Source organism: Nicotiana tabacum, chromosome 22, assembly GCF_000715075.1.
Source record: "Nicotiana tabacum cultivar K326 chromosome 22, ASM71507v2, whole genome shotgun sequence".
Lineage (NCBI taxonomy): Eukaryota > Viridiplantae > Streptophyta > Magnoliopsida > Solanales > Solanaceae > Nicotiana > Nicotiana tabacum.
In genome coordinates, this window is record NC_134101.1 from 9,639,368 (window position 1) to 9,657,162 (window position 17,795).

Here is a 17,795-nt window from a genome sequence, read left to right on the forward strand (position 1 = left end):
GGTCGATCCCTGCTGTGATAAGGCTATCCCCCAGAAGGAACACCGCTAGAATTACCCGTACCATGAGACCTCTTGGCCTTCTTCTCCTCACGCTACTGAGTACGGACCATTTCTATCCATCGAGCACTGTCCACCACCTCGTCGAATTTAGCACATGCTATATTTCCTAGAGTCATAACAAAACGGAATGGCTGGTTGATGCCATTAATGAACCTCCTCATCTTTTCCCTCTCAGTGGGAACCAACCAAACTGCATGACGAGCCAATTTTGAAAACCGCATCTCATACTGGGTCACAGACAGGTCCTCCTGACATAAATAGTCGAACTGCCTGTGCAGTTCCTCTCTACATTGTCTGTGGCACAAACTTCTCCAAATATAATACGGAGAACTCATGCCATGATAGTGGTACCAACTGGTCTGCTCCTCTCATAAGTCTCACGCCATCTGAAGGCTGCTCTAGTCAGCTAAAAAGTAGTAAATGAGACCCCACTGGTCTCCAGAATACCCGTTGTATGAAGCATCCACTGGCATCTGTCCAAGAAATCCTAAGAATCCTCTGACTCAGTTTCACTGAAAGATGGAGGGCGAAGTCTCTCAAATCTCTCTAGTCTCTTTTGTTCCTCGTCATTCATAATAGGACCCACCTGGGCTTGATCACCTACAACCGGATGGACTGGTAGTGCTCCCGGTAGCTGAATTCCCTACACTACCTGCTCTGGAGTGCGGGCGACAGGGGTATGAGTACCTCCCCCGACTTGAGAAGTGGCCGGTGCGGCCTGAGCCGAAACTACCCGAGCAAGGCTAGTGCAAATAGTTAATATCTGGGCTAAAGCCTCCTAAAGGCCTGGAATCAGAATAGGCATAACTGATGCTTGAGCTGGCTCCGCCGGCTCAACTATATCTGGAACCTACTCCTGAGCTGGAGCAACTGGTGGTTCTATAGGTGCTGCTCCAACTGCTGTACGAGCTACACCTCGACCTCTACCACAGCCCAGCCTCTCGCAGCCATAATTGGTGGCACTGGTGGCTGGCCGTCCGATCCGGTAGTACGTGTTCTCACTATCTGTGAGAGAATAGAATAACAAAAATTTAGTTTACGAAATCAACAAATTCGCACGACAGAATACAAGGAGGTGAAATATTTCCTAAGGGTTCGGCAGCCTCTCGAAGATAAGTACAGACGTCTCCATACCGATCCGCAAGACTCTACTAAACCTGCTCATGACTCGTGAGACCTATGTAACCTAGGCTCTGATACCAACTTGTCACGACCTAATATTCTCATGTTGTGATGGCGCCTATCTTAAAAGTAGGCAAGCCGACAACCTCAATAAACCACTATAATCTTTCAAGTTTAAAAATATAATACTTAGATTTAATAGAAAATCCCACAAATACTGATACAAATGCACTCCCAAAACACGGTGTCACTAAGTACATGAGCATCTAAATGACAACATAGTCTGACTGATACAAACACTATCTGGAATGTAAAACGGTACAAATAGCTGAAATGAAAGAGAGTCAAGGTCCGCAAACGTTAAGCAGCTACCTCGATAGTCTCCAATAGATAATCTCCCAAAAAATAGCAACCGCCGTGTCCGGAAGTACCTAGATCTGCACGTGAGGTGTAGAGTGTAGTATGAGTACAACCAACTCAATAAGTAACAAGACTAGCCTTTGGGCAGAAAGTAGTGACGAGCTCAATAGGTACAATCCAGTATAGGAATAACAGTACAGAAATGTAGGCATGCTTTCAAGTTCAACAGTTAAACTTAGTACAAGTAAAATAGATCAATTATGAATAATATGAGGAATATGACATCTCTATATCTACATGCCAATATACGTGCTGTAAATGATACACCTGTAATGTCCTGGCCGGTCGTTTCGAGAGTTATAACCCCATTTTCCCTATTTCTGCTTCCTTTTGTACTTTTCGGCTATGTTATGATATACCGGGTTAGTTGGTTTGGGTCCGGAGTGGTTTTGAAGTGGATTGAGACAATTAGTCTCTTATTTAGAAGCTTAAGTTAGAAACGTCAATCGGACGTTGACTTATGTATAAACGATCTCGGAATTTAATTCCCAAAATATCATACGAACTTAGTCGAAACCTCAAATCACATCAAACAACGCTAAAACATGAATTATACCCCAATTCAAGTTGAAACTAAGAAATTCCAACTTCTACATTCAATGCCGAAACCTATCAAATCAAGTCCGATTGACCTCAAATTTTGCACATAAGTCATAAATAACATTACAGACCTATTCCAATTTCCAGAATCAGATTCCGAACCCGATATCAAAAAGCCAACTCCCCGGTCGAACTTCCAACTTAAATTTTCTGTTTTCGCCATTTCAAGCCTAATTTAACTACGGACTTCCAAATAATTTTTCGAACACACTCCTAAGTCCAAAATCACTATACGAACCTACTGGAATCATAAAATTTTTATTCTGGGGTCGTTTATATATAAGTCAACATCCGGTCAACTATTTCAACTTAAGCTTTCATCCTTGAGACGAAGTGTCTCAATTTATTTTGGAACCTCACCAGACCCGAACCAATTGCCTCGACAAGTCATATAACAACTGTAAAGTATAAAATAAGTAGTAAATGGGGGAACGTGGATATAATACTCAAAACGAACGGCCTGGTCGTTACACACATGTTGTTCTCCACAAAATCACATTTACTCTAATATTTAAAGAATGCTCTACACTAACATTGTTTGGGGTATCTCAGTAAATCCTCAATGATCTTACTGTCACCCAATTCTTCTAACTCATCTATCTTAGCCTTCAGATATATTTCAAATGAAGCCCTTGCACAGGCCCATGACTTCTTCCTTTTTTCCTCACCTTTCCACTTTTGTTTCCAATTGCTCCATATGTGTCTTGCATACATTCTGTGCTCAGCATTTGGCATCAACTCGGCCACATATTGAACAAGTCCCTTAAGAAACAAGAAAAAGAGTTAGAATATCAGAAACATATATAAAGTAATTACAGGAAGAATGGGGGTGAAATATATACCTTTTGCATATCAGAAATAAAGGTCAGCCCTTCACCTTGGGATTCTATGAGCTGCAAATCATGCATCAGGCACCTAAAAAATCATGACCATGTATTGTTTGTCTCCTTTTCAATCACTGCCCAGGAAACATGGTACATTTGGTTGTTACCATCTTTACCAATACATGATAGTAGCTCATCTTTACACACACCCTTTAAAAATGCTCCATCAAAACCAATAACATTTCTACATCCTTCCAACCAACCTACTTTGCAAGCATGTAGACAAATGTAGATCCCTAAAAATACCTATTTACCGGGTATTGTCTCCTTTGAAGTATTCACAACAACAGTGCTGCCAGGGTTTATAGACTTCAGTATGCCAACATAATCATATATGCTAGCAAACCCTTACTTGTAACCACCCAGACACTTACCCATGACCTGATGTTTAGCCCTGGCACATATGGATTTTTCCACATACACGCCATATTTTATCCTAATCAAATACTACAACTTCTTAAGCTTTATGTCAGGCTGGTTGATAATCATGTCCTTGAAATGATTAGCTACCCATGCTGTATTAGCCATATTGTTTTTGGTTGCTCTGAAATACTTATGAACAGGATAGTAGCTGCTGACAATGAAATTCCCTGTGTGTCCATCCAATCTTCCCAAAATATGTCATCTGCATCTTCTTGAGTTCACACATTTTGCCCTACCTATGTTGCTCATTAGGCCTCAACTTAATTTGAACTCTTCGTTGTACAACATAATCTTGCAAAGTAGTTCTGAACTGTTTAACACTTTCAAAAACTATTTTCAACTGGAAACAAATTTTCTTGCAAGTAGTATCAAAGTTTACCCTGTTGCTGTATCTTCTTGGTTGAGGATTATGCACCCCATCTTCTTCAACTGCTTCATCATCTATATCCTCACTACCTGGATCTGAACTGTCCAGATATTGCTCATCCCCTCCTAACTTCCCAATATATTTGGAACCCCTATCCTTATACATGTCTTCAAAACCAAGGTCTATACCTACAGGTCCACTAAGTATCTCATCAGTATTAACTTTACTAGATCTTAATTTACTATTCTTTTTATTCACTTTATCCTGTCTAGTAGCAACAACTTCAGGTTTTAGGTCACTTGTCTATATCACCATATAATGACTCATCTGTATCATCATCATCATCATCATCATCATCATCATCATCATAAATAGCCTCATAATCACCATCCTCACTTTCAGTGTTTCCCTCATCACCCTCATTACCATCAACATCACCCTCAGAATTACTTGCTAAATGAAAATTGTAGAACTCACCTTCATCTTCACTAGACTATTCTGTATCCTCCTCTATATCAGTAGCCCTCTCTTTACCCTTCATATGAGTGTTATCACCCCTATTTATATCATTGTTAAGTGAGTGTGTTGCCCTAGCATTAACATTACTTGTTTACCCATGTGGCATTTTATTCAAGCCACATGGTTGAACATCAGTGGGATCCATATTTATACCACCACTACTCAACATTTCATATAGGTCCAAATCAACACATGGTGTACTAATTGTGTGACATAGATACACATCAATAAAATCCCCATCCTTAGGGTCTTTACACAAAGCTAACACATCAACATTATATTTCAGAAATCTAAATTCTCCTTTTTGGTTAATTTTACATGCATATTTATCTACTGTTAAGTATCCTATATCCTTAGCCCACTCATTAAAATGAATTATATGCAATTCATCAATGTCAGCCTGAAGAACAACTGGCTAAATGTGCCTATTTACATACCTCATAAATAGGTCAGCCACTAACCACCCTAGATGATGAAACTGTAATTTCACATAGACAGCCATTGAAACCTATAAAAAACGAGAGGCTAATTCAGATACACTTTAACTCTAAAAAGCCATAAACTTTATCAAAGTGGGAGACAAGAATATTTTGATATGCAAAAAAACCCTAATTTTTTAACCCTAAATGCCATATCAGTCATGAAAAAGATAAAATCCCTAAAGTAAAGTGAATATTCAACTGTTTTCCCAAAAACCCTAATATAAAATCCCAAATAACAACAGATAATTTGTGTATGCAGAACAAAAATTATCTTTGACTTTCACACATTACTCACATTATTTCATAAGAAATTAGATGACAAAAGAGAAAAAGACATCAAAAGAAACAAAATCCCTAAAGTAAAGTGAAGATTCGACTGTTTTCTCCAAAAAACCTAATCTAAAATTCCAAATAACAAATAATTTGGGCATGTAGACAAAATATAGCTGACTATCACAGAATACTTCATAAGTAAACATATGATAAGAGAAAACGACATCAAAAGAGACAAACTAACCTTCAGATCCTATAACGTGACTGGAATCGAAAGCATATGCCAATCGAAGCTCGATCAAAATGATATTAACAGACAATAAACGAAAACAATATAATGGATTGAGTGATTATGATCGATTTTGGAAGGGGGTGACTTGTTTTTCAGGCCATTACTAACCTAGGTTCACAAGGGGAGGGTTTGGTTAGAGAGAGGTAAAAGACGAAATTAGCGTTTTTAGGTGAGTCTATTGAATAAATGAGGGTGGGGGAAATTAGGTAAAAGACGAAATTAGCGTTTTAATCCCAATCAACTGTGTTTTGTTTTCGCGCCCTTGACGTGTAACAAATCCAATGATCATTTGTTGACTGGATGGACACATCTGTGTATGTGTAATACACGCGCATAGGCTCAAGGGTCAGATATGTTTATTAGTTAAGGAAATCATGAGTATGAGTGTTCAAATGAGAAAGTTTAAAGTTCATGTATCAATTTTTAAAAGCCCTACAAGTTTAAGTGGTCCAGAAGCCATTACACCTATAAGTATTATATGATGAATTCTTGTGCTGCATCATGTAATGATCCAAGAGGATAATTAGTTAGTAAATTTAACATTCTTTAGTGCACAACTCAGAGCGAATTTGGATTAATTGACATTGTAAATTTCAAATACCAAATGATTAAGTAGGCACCTAGACATAGAAATTATGATTTTAGAAAAAAATAATATTTGAAGTTAAGTTAAACTGATATTTTATTTGAAATTATGTTTGGACATGTATTTCACTTAAAAAATAGTGTAGTTTTGTGAGAGAAAATAAATTTCACATAAAACTTATTTTCAAAAAAAAAAAAGAAAAAATCAAAAATTTAGTCCAATGTGATAACCAAACATTGATTTGAAAATATTTTTTCGAGAAAGGGAAAAAAATTCCAAACATAAAAACTGCGCCATTTTTAGCTTTAAGTTGTTCTCTTGGGAACATACATATCAAGGTTATAATAACCCAGCCGGTCATTTTGAGTATTTTAGTTCCGACCCCCTATTTATTGCCTTTGTTATGTTATATTATGATTATGTGATTCGCCGGGATATTTGATTTTGGTTTCGGGTGAGTTATTTTCGGAATGAAATGGGACACATAGTCTCTAAGTCGGAGGCTTAAGTTGAAAGAGTTGACGTTGTTTGACTTTTTTGTAAACGACTTTAGAATTGAGTTTTGACTGTTTCAATAGCACCGTATGGTAATTTTGGATTTAGGAGCATGTCCGGATGTTGATTTGGAGGTCCGTAGGTCATTTCAGTTTGAATTGGCGAAAGTACGAAAGTTGAAGGTTTGGAAGGTTGAGAAGGTTGACCGGGAGTTGGCATTATTGATATTGGGGTCGGATTTCGATTCCAGAAGTTAGAGTAGGTCTGTCATGTCATTCATGACTTGTGTGCAAAATTTGAGTTCAATCGGAGTTGATTTGGTATGATTCGGCGTTAGGTTTGAAAATCGAAAGTTCATAATTTCAATAGGCTTGAATTGGGTTGCGATTCATTGAATCAATATTGTTTTATGTGATTTTTGGCCTCGAGTAGGTCCGTTATGTGTTTTGGAACTTATTGTTATATTTGGATGGGGTCCCCTGAGCCCTGGTATGATTCGGATTGAATCCGGAATAAGTTTGGACTTGTGTGATTTTTGAAGATTGTTGTGACTGGTGCAATCGCACGTGCATTTTGGGTCGCAGGAGCGGCCTTTGTGTCACAGAAGAGGAATTTGCCATGCCCAGCTGGGACCGCAGGTGCGGTCCATGTTCCGCAGAAGCGGGGACTCGCTGGTGCAGAGAGAAGCATCACATGAGCGGATTTGAGTATGCAGGGGAAAGACCGCAGGTGCGGTCGAAGCTCCGCAGATGCGGGCTCGCAGAAGCGAGCTAGTGATCACAGAAGCGTGGGCGCAGGTGCGCTTGCGTTGTCTACAGAAGCGGTATCTCAGGACCTTAGTGAGAACCGCACCTGCTAAGGAAATTCCGCAGATGCGGCTGTGTGTTCGCATATGCGAATTGACTGGGCAGAAAAGAGCTAAGTTCGAGGGTTTGATTTCATTATTCATTTTTGGACCTAGAGAGCTCGGTTTGTGGTGATTTTCGAGAGTGTTTTAAGAAATTTATCGGGATAAGAGATTCTAACTCGATTTTGGTTATATTATAGGATTTCATTGTTATTTTCATTATTTTATTAGCGATTGAGTTGGAAATTTGGGAAAAAATTGTGAAAACTTCTTAGACTAAATTTTGGGGATTTGAAAGGCGATTTGAAGTCGGATTTGAGTAATTCTTGTATGGCTGGACTTGTTATTGAATGGGTGTTCGGATTTTATAATTTTGGTTAGGTTTCGAGGTGCGGGCCCGAGATTGACTTTTTGAGTTGACTTTTTATTTCTCTTTAAAGCTCGCAACTTTATTATTCGGAATAGCTTCCTATAGATTATATTTATGGTATGAAGCATTTTTGGCTAGATTCGAGCTGTTCTAAGTTGGATAATCGAGGAAAAATCTTACTAGTGGATTGAGTTAGCGTGTTTTGAGGTAAGTATCTTGCCTAACCTTGTGTGGGGGAATTACCCCTTAGGATTGGTATTGTTTTGTGTTAATTGTGGTATGTGGAAGCCGTGTACGCGAGGTGACGAGTGCGTACACAGGCTAAATGTGGCTATTTACCGGTTCTAGCTATGTAGCTTCTCTTCATGCCTTTAATTGAGTTACCATAATATGTTATATTCATCATCTTTAGTCTATCTTCACATGCTTTACTTGTCTTACCATAATTCTTTCCTCTATTCCCCATTCATTATTTAACCGTTGTGGTGTACTCATGCTACGTTTCTTGTGCATATCCAGGTACCTCCTACCGGTCCAGGCACCAATGAGACGAGCTCAGCTTCGGAGACTTCAAGGTATACTTATCGGCGTCCGTAGGCCTCGGAGTCACCCTCTATCTAGTCTATTTTATTTTCTTTCCCTTTTATTAGATACTTAACTGTTTGTAGAGCTTGTGACTTGTTATCACAAGATTTTGGGAAGTTTGTTGTACTGAGTGGCGAAGTTTCTTTTCTGATTATTGTTGGGTAATTGAGAGTTTATTTATTATTTCAGTCATATTTCGCACGTATGTTAGGCTTACTTAATATTAGAGATTATGTGTCATCACGACATCCTATGGAGGGAAAATGGGGTCGTGACAAGTGTATATCTCCATTGAGTCATTAACCAATTGTTAAAGAGCAAAATATTTCTCGAGTTTTTTCCATTTTTATGATATTCATTCTATCTTGTTCCATTTCAAAATAATTGTTATAATTGATAAAAACTAATCAAGCAGATAACTATTTCCAAACATTATTTTTCAAAATGTTTTTCCAAACAAAAGTTTTTGCAAAATATAGAGGCACACAGTTTTCGGAGCATGACAAGGTGACGTAGATGAATTCGATCAATGTAATAATGTTTGGCACGATTTATATGATCAAATTGTTATATTTGGATAAATATTTAATTACGTACGTGCCTGGCATAGACTTCTAACAATTTATTGGTTACAGTTTACTTGTTTGAAATGTTCAAGTCAAAATCCATATAAAAATGATTATCACCTAAATCATATGGTAATTGATTAACTAGTCTACTAATCAATTATTGGAGTTATAAACCTCACCAACTAGGCTACAGATAGCAAGTTTATTTAAGTAACTAATTAGTTGGTTGATTCTTTTGTTTGAAAATATAATTAGGTAAATTAAAACCATTACTAAACTATCATATCAGGAATCCAACGCCAAATCACTAAAATGTCAATTACTATATACTAAGTAACTGATTATAGTACAGTACTTGGACTACGTCAAAAGAATAAGAAATTGTAAATTTACAATGTCATCTACTCATCTGTTCATGGTAATATTAAAAAGGGATTAAATTATTTGTTTCAGATCAGTTCTTCAAAATTTGACCTTTTGGCTCATATTTTTTTTTTAATAATCTCAAATTTGTTTTTATCGGATTGGGTAAATCTTACCAAAAATGACGTGACCTCCACCTGCTGATTTGAAAGAGGATTAACTTAATTCAAGTAATCCAATTATTAATGCAACTAAAGGGTCATTTTGATGTCATATGACCTCGTCCTATATCTCGTCTCGTACTATAAGCAAACCGTTATGATAGAGAGCCTTTCCCTTTAAATAGTCGAATTAATAAATTTCAAAGATTGATACTTAAATTAAAAGAAAGAAAATCCTACTATACCCTCTTAATTACCCATTAATGATTTTATAATATGTACATAATTAACAAATTTAATTATGTACGACCATGCGTCTCTCTCTTGTTTGTCAAACGCACATCCAAAGACAAAGAGATGGAGAATTTGGACACCTTCTCTGTACTCTCGCATTTGGCCAAGAAATGTCTTTCTAACTAGGCGTTTGGAAATAAGAATTTTAAAATTCCGAAAAAAGTAATAAAAAAATTTAACTGAAAACGATATTTAAAAATTAGAATTGTATTTGGATATGGATACTATTTGGAGCTGCTTTTGAATTTTTTTTGAGTGATTTAAAGAAAAAATTTTGAAAAATAACTTTTTAAAATTTTTAATTTTTTTTTAAAATTCAATTTCAAATAAAATTTGAAATATTTATGGATAAACACTTATTACAAAAGAAAAAATTGAACATATTTCGAGAGAAACTGAAAAATTTCTTATGGCCCTTCTAAATTCTTAGAACAAAAGCTGCATACACATCTTGTGCTAAGTGGAGAAACTCCAACAACACGTGCAGAAAATATTGTCTACATTTTAGGTAATACTATGGCACTTTCTTTAAGAAGAATAAACTTAAATAATAGTTTATTTAACTATTTAAATAAAAATAGCTGATATATATATATATATATATATTCGTGTATAATTTAGTATACGAACTAAAATAAGTAAACAGTAAATTCAGTCGTTTATTTATATAAAGATCTCATTTTTATCCATTTTAAAAAGATTAAATATTTTTATATTTTATAATAATTTTTTATATTTAATATTCCTATTTTAATGACACTCTGCTAGAGATGATATGTCGTGTTCATGATTACAAATTTTAAGAATAATGGAGTAGTTAAATACATTCCTATAAAATGGAGTAGTTAAATATTGAATACGATATAAAGATCCCATTTTATCCGTTTAAATTTTATTGAGTATTTTTATATGTAATAACTCTTTAAATTTGATTTTCCCATCTTAGTGACACTCTTGTATAAATAACATGTTGTGTCCATGATAACAAAATTTTAAGAAAAATATTAAAATTAATTATGGTCAAACTTCTTTATAATAATATCTATGTATAATATTCATTCATTATAAAAGTCGAGTTATTTTCAAAACCGAATATAATATTATATTATAATATATGCCCTCTATAACAGCACTTCACTGTAGCAATCAAAAAATTTCGGAACAAACGAAGAGTTGTAAAGTAATACCCAAAAGCTTACACAATTTTAAGTAATGAATCTTGGCTTAAAAATCAAATTAATTAATACTATTGAATTATTGGTCTATGCTTCGAGTAAGTTCTTCACGAGCTCACCAAACCCCATCATCTCTCTTTTTCTCCACCTAACCCCATCTACCATTTCAACTCTCCGTTAAACTTAACGCCGTTATCTCTCCACCTAACTCCCTTTTATTTCTTTTCGCTCTATAAATCCTACACACTTCACACTCTCTCCTCAACCGTACCAAAAACACCTTTTTCTCCCCAAAAAAGAGCTCATTTCCCTTGTCCCCAAAAATGGATCTTCTCTTACTAGAGAAGACCTTAATTGGTCTCTTCTTTGCCATTTTAATCGCTATAATTGTCTCTAGACTTCGTTCAAAGCGTTTTAAGCTTCCCCCAGGACCAATCCCAGTACCAGTTTTTGGTAATTGGCTTCAAGTTGGTGATGATTTAAACCACAGAAATCTTACTGATTTTGCCAAAAAATTTGGTGATCTTTTCTTGTTAAGAATGGGCCAGCGTAATTTAGTTGTTGTGTCATCTCCTGAATTAGCTAAAGAAGTTTTACACACACAAGGTGTTGAATTTGGTTCAAGAACAAGAAATGTTGTATTTGATATTTTTACTGGAAAAGGTCAAGATATGGTTTTTACTGTATATGGTGAACACTGGAGAAAAATGAGGAGAATTATGACTGTACCATTTTTTACTAATAAAGTTGTGCAGCAATATAGAGGGGGGTGGGAGTTTGAAGTGGCAAGTGTAATTGAGGATGTGAAGAAAAATCCTGAATCTGCTACTAATGGGATTGTATTAAGGAGGAGATTACAATTGATGATGTATAATAATATGTTTAGGATTATGTTTGATAGGAGATTTGAGAGTGAAGATGATCCTTTGTTTGTTAAGCTTAAGGCTTTGAATGGTGAAAGGAGTAGATTGGCTCAAAGTTTTGAGTATAATTATGGTGATTTTATTCCAATTTTGAGGCCTTTTTTGAGAGGTTATTTGAAGATCTGTAAAGAAGTTAAGGAGAAGAGGCTGCAGCTTTTCAAAGATTACTTTGTTGATGAAAGAAAGTAAGTTCACTTTTTCTCCTTTTTGCTTAATTTGTCAATTTTCCTCAGTTTTACAGTCTAAGTTCTAATCTTTATGCATTCTCCTTAGAATAAATAGCTGCACATCTAATTTTTAGAATTAAAAATAGCTGGCGAATACATAGTATTTGTATAATTCATGTATAATATGTGTATAACTGTGTATATTTAATGTATAATCTATGTATAACTACTGGAAAAAATAAACAAAGAATCTGGCCGTTTATTTGTGTGACAGTCCCTTTATCATTTGGTTTTACACATGATAAAAAAGGTCTGTTTGCTGGTAAAAATCTTTGGGATTTTGGGAATCACACAATTCCATTCTTGATTGTAGTGAAAATTCTTAATTGCTTTGAGTTCTGCTACAGTTGGGTTTCCAGAATATTACTGCCTCTGATTTGTTTTATTGTCCCTTAAAGTTTTGGATCGAAAATCATTCAATAGCATTAACTAAGAAGGGTATTTGACTTAATCTGGCACAAGGATGAATTTGGGAAAAATAATTAATGTCTTCTGATTTTCTAAATCTAATAAGTAGGTTATTTGGACCAAATTTGTTTGGTTAAATCAACAATAAAAAGGATTGGAGGGAGTAGTTCCTCTAGTCTAACTATTTTATTTGTTTTGGCGAACTGAATTGCTTCAAATATTTGATGTTTTATAAAATATAAGAATTACTTTTTTTTTTTAACCATCTTCTCTCCTTGTTTTAATTGGTGAAGTGTTATTTTAAAGAAAAATAAAGAGTAGTTTAGCCAAATAAATTTATGAATAAGATTATTAAATGTTTTTTTTAAAAGGTATGCTAAATCTTTGAGTAAGGATGAATTTGGAAAAAATAATTAATGTCTGCTGGCTTTCCTAAAGCTGACAAGTTTTTTGAACCAAATTTGTTTGATTAAAACCACAAATAAAAAGGTTTAGAGGAAGTTCTTCCTCTGGTCTAAATATGCGTAGTTTTGGCAAACTAAATTTGTTTCAAATATTTGGCGTTTTAGGAGAATGAAATTCATTTATTACTTTTTTTTTCAGATCTATCAATTAGCGGGAGTAATAACTATAGTGAGATTTTTAAAGAGAGATAAACGGTAGATAAATGAAATATTCTTATGATCAAGGCAATTAAACGTCACCTTAAAGGGCCTGCAAAGCTATGAAAGACAAATTATATAGAAGTAAGGTAGTAATTAGTGTATTTAGTTTCCCTTTACCATATGGTAAGAGTCTGAATTTCTCAACCAAGAGGTTGTGAGTTTAATTTCCCTTTACACTAGTTTAATTAGTGTATTTAATTTCCCTTTACCATATGACTAGAGTGGGTTGCTCTAGTGGTAAGCACCCTCCACTTCCAACCAAGAGGTTGCGAGTTCGAGTCACCCCAAGAGCAAGGTGGGGGAGTTCTTTGAGGGAGGAAGCCGAGAATCTATCGGAAACAGCCTCTCTACCCTAGGGTAGGGGTAAGGTATGCGTAAACATTACTCTCCCCAGACCCCACTAGTGTGATTATACTGGGTTCTTGTTGTTGTTGTTGTTGTTGTGTGGTTGAGTACTAATTGAAGTGCTCAGAGCTACTATTAGGTAGCTTTTGATTGTGGTTGAGCACTCATTGAAATGGACCTTGAGTTTAGCTTTTGTAACATTTTTATTGCTTACTCAGGAAGCTTTCAAATACCAAGAGCTTGGACAGCAATGCTCTGAAATGTGCGATTGATCACATTCTTGAGGCTCAACAGAAGGGGGAGATCAATGAGGACAACGTTCTTTACATTGTTGAAAACATCAATGTTGCTGGTACGTTTCAAAAAAACCAATTTAAATTCACGGAATATAATTTTTTCTAGTTTGGTTAGTATCATTTGTAGTATGTGCATCTCCTAGTTAAAAGGTGGAAAAGAACTTTTAAGAGTACCTGGTTTATATGCTTGTGAGTTCATTCCGAATAACAGCATTTTTAATTGGATGTCACGTGATCTTTAACGATCCTCTAGTCATAATAAGTGTAATTTATAAGTGAATGTATTTCCCTGTTCTAATACTCTGTTTTTTTCTCAAAAGTGGGACTTGAGAACTTCCAAATCGGGTCTCAAGAACATTTGTTTTTTTAACCAAAATGGGCTTTCTAATGATTTATAGTTTGATATCACATGCGATGGACCGGTTGGTGGTACCACCTACCAATATCTTCATGAGTTTTGGGTAGAGCAGTATCCGTGAGTGCACATTGTAAAGCACCTAACTTTCCATTAGTAATGGCTTAAACCAACTCATGCTAATTATGATCATGATAAAGGAGTAATGTAGAAAAAGATCCATATTATCATTGTTTTGTCCCAAATAAGCAATTATGGTGACATCCAAGTAGAATAGCTAGTTGCTCACATTAACAACAGCAAAATATCCAGTGTATTCTGGGTCTCGGCAAGGCAGGGTAGTGTGTACGCAGACCTTACCCCTACCTTTAAAAAGGCAGAGAGTCTGTTTTCGATAGACCCTCGGTTCAATGTAGTTTCGTTGCATCGCCTTTTTGGTGAGTTAAACTTTAATAGTCTCTTATCCTACCTTTGTTTTGGAGTTTATGCTTGCTTCATAGGCTTCTTGACAATTTGATGATTAAGCTAATATGCTTACCTATTGCTATGAGCAGCTATAGAAACCACATTATGGTCAATTGAGTGGGGTATCGCCGAGTTAGTCAACCACCCTCACATCCAAAAGAAACTCCGCGACGAGATTGACACAGTTCTTGGCCCAGGAGTGCAAGTGACTGAACCAGACACCCACAAGCTTCCATACCTTCAGGCTGTGATCAAGGAGACGCTTCGTCTCCGTATGGCAATTCCTCTATTAGTCCCACACATGAACCTTCACGATGCAAAGCTTGGCGGGTTTGATATTCCAGCAGAGAGCAAAATCTTGGTTAACGCTTGGTGGCTAGCTAACAACCCGGTTCATTGGAAGAAACCCGAAGAGTTCAGACCCGAGAGGTTCTTCGAAGAGGAGAAGCACGTTGAGGCCAATGGCAATGACTTCAGATATCTTCCGTTTGGCGTTGGTAGGAGGAGTTGCCCTGGAATTATACTTGCATTGCCAATTCTTGGCATTACTTTGGGACGTTTGGTTCAGAACTTTGAGCTGTTGCCTCCTCCAGGCCAGTCGAAGCTCGACACCACAGAGAAAGGTGGACAGTTCAGTCTCCATATTTTGAAGCATTCCACCATTGTGTTGAAACCAAGGTCTTGCTGAACTTTCTGATCCTAATCAATTAAGGGGTTGAAGAAATTTTATAATTATGATTGTATTTGATTAAAAACGTTGAAGTTTGACAGAAAACATTCTTCTTTTTATGTTATAGAAAGTCTTGTTGGACTAGTTTCATTGTAAGATCGACCTATCTGAAATGTCTTTTTTTGATGCACAATGGTAATTTGGCTTTCTAATCAACCGAAGAGTTTGACTTTTGATCCTAGTATATCAAAATGAAAATCGTAATAACCAAAATGAACTCGGATTTTCCCATGCGAACATGAGATTATTTTTATTTTTTTTAAATATTCTTTTTACAAATTTCTGCTTCCGTGACACCACATGATAGAAGCCTCAAATTGAGGAAAGTGTAGGGAGGAGGGGGGCACATATTAGTATATCCGATTTGTGTCTTATTTCTTCTTGTATTGTATTTAAACGACATGATAAATATTTAACCTGGTTAGGTACATTTTTGTGGTTTTTTTTTTTCAGGGTGTTAATGGATATTTAAAAATCGACTAAATCGACCGTACCGAGCCGAATCGATTTTTAGGTGTCTTTTAATAAAACCGTAGGTTTTTATATAAATCTACAACCGTACCGATAATTATGGTAGATTTTTTATTTTATGAAAATAAACCTAGAAAATACCGAACCGTATCGAATAAATTTACATGTGAAAAATATATATGTTAAGTTTAAAAATAATAATTAAATTTTTCCTTGGGCGTAGGAATTATGAAAATTGTTACAAGCCAACAAGTGATTAAAATCAAAATCCTAATTCTCAAACCTAATATGCTACTCCTACCAAAACTAAATTATTTATAACATATTCACTAGTAAGACACAAAGTATTCTAGCGGTTATGAGTAGCAAACTATAATGTATTGAATATGTTACTTTTCGTATAATTTAGATTTATCTTTTTGAATATTTAATCTTCTATAAACTTTATTCATGAGTCCCAACTTGATTAATATTTTTCTACTCGTATGATTTATCTTTTCTTTGTCTTTGTTTAGTTTCTTTTACATTGCTGTATAGTAGTTGATGGATCTATACTCTCGGCATCTTTCATGTTTTCTTAGTTCATCACCATTTAAACAGTAAAATTGTTTAGAGAGTTTTGCTAAGTCCTATAAAAGTATGTGTGTTATGACATTCTACTTTTACTAGTGACTTTTACATGATATTTAAAAAATACCGAAAATTAACCGAACCGTACCGATACCAAATAGAAATCAACATGATTGAGACGGTTTCGAAAAGTCTAATCTTGATTATACATAATAGAATAACCGAAACATTGGTATGGTACAAATTTTATAAAATAACCGACCGAACCGAACCCCTAATTTTTTCTATCGTGAAAAAGGAGCACTTTATTAATCAACCCCTGTCCCGCTCAACTTTACTCAATTATTAATTTTATTTCTTGTTTTTTCCCGCTAAAGTAGAATTTATTAGCTAAAAAAAGTTGAAGAACGACAATTATGTCTCAAAATCTCCTACCACCATTGGGCTTGTAAGAATTACGGTTGGGATTTGGTTGCCCAAACAAATGAGACTATTATCCGCTTAGGTCCAACGAGACTCACGGATTTGTTTCTTGGGCTATAACATCATCAAATTCAAAATAAATTCTTTATTTTACTCTCATTCCGAGATGAGATTGACTTAAGGTGTCATTTACTTTTGATAGTTTGAACCTTGTCATTTCATTTTGGTTGCCATTTACCTTGGGTGTCTCATTAACGCCTTATCTTTTTGTAAAACAATCTGACCCCTCTACCTCCAAAAAAAAAAATGGTGACCACGGACTGAACTGCATAGTTTGCGAGGGTTCAATTGAATTTTCTTCCACAAAAAAGATAAAACAGGTTTATGTGTATAACTTGATTATGGGTGTCAAAACTAAACTAGGAAAATACATACCGTCCAAACTTGGCCGGGTTGGACACACATATTCTCATGGGGGTCGATTTGGGCACATCTCAAATCTGACCATCTAAAAATTAAGCTGATTTAGGCTACATAAGTCGCCCAAATTGATAAATTTGTTTGATATGTTAGAGCTGGAGGGTTTGGGGTATGACTTATTTAACTCATTTTAACTCAATTTCAATCTTAGGTCAAGTAACGTTTGGACGGATCAATAACTCATTGTTTGAATCATTACATCTGTTCTAGTTCAGTCCAATCCCACCATTTGACACCCCTAAATCTTGACCGCGAGCTGAAAGTTAATTCGTTGCATGTTACACCCGACAAATGATGCAGCATCGTAGAATGTTTGCATTCGGATTTAGATAACATTAGCTGTGTCCAAAATAGTGACAGAGTCACATGTTGAGGAACCAGATCGAGTGTCAACAATTATTGATATCGAGATTTACAATATTTTGCCCACCGATGAGTCCCTACTTCCCAGCCCTTTTTGTCCCCTGAAATATAATATATCACCAAAACTATATATATCATTATCCCATCTCTTCTATAATTCTATAAATAGTATTTTACTATAGTCGGT

General features: G+C 35.6%; 1 protein-coding gene across 1 annotated transcript; it reads left to right on the forward strand.

The window, feature by feature from the left end:
• Positions 1-11,167: 11,167 nt before the first annotated feature.
• LOC107791262 (trans-cinnamate 4-monooxygenase-like) lies at positions 11,168-15,308 on the forward strand. Its single transcript, NM_001325516.1, is given in 3 exon segments — positions 11,168-11,995; positions 13,674-13,807; positions 14,661-15,308. Coding segments are annotated over 3 exon segments (1,518 nt in total). The 5' UTR covers positions 11,168-11,210; the 3' UTR covers positions 15,260-15,308.
• Positions 15,309-17,795: the final 2,487 nt, after the last annotated feature.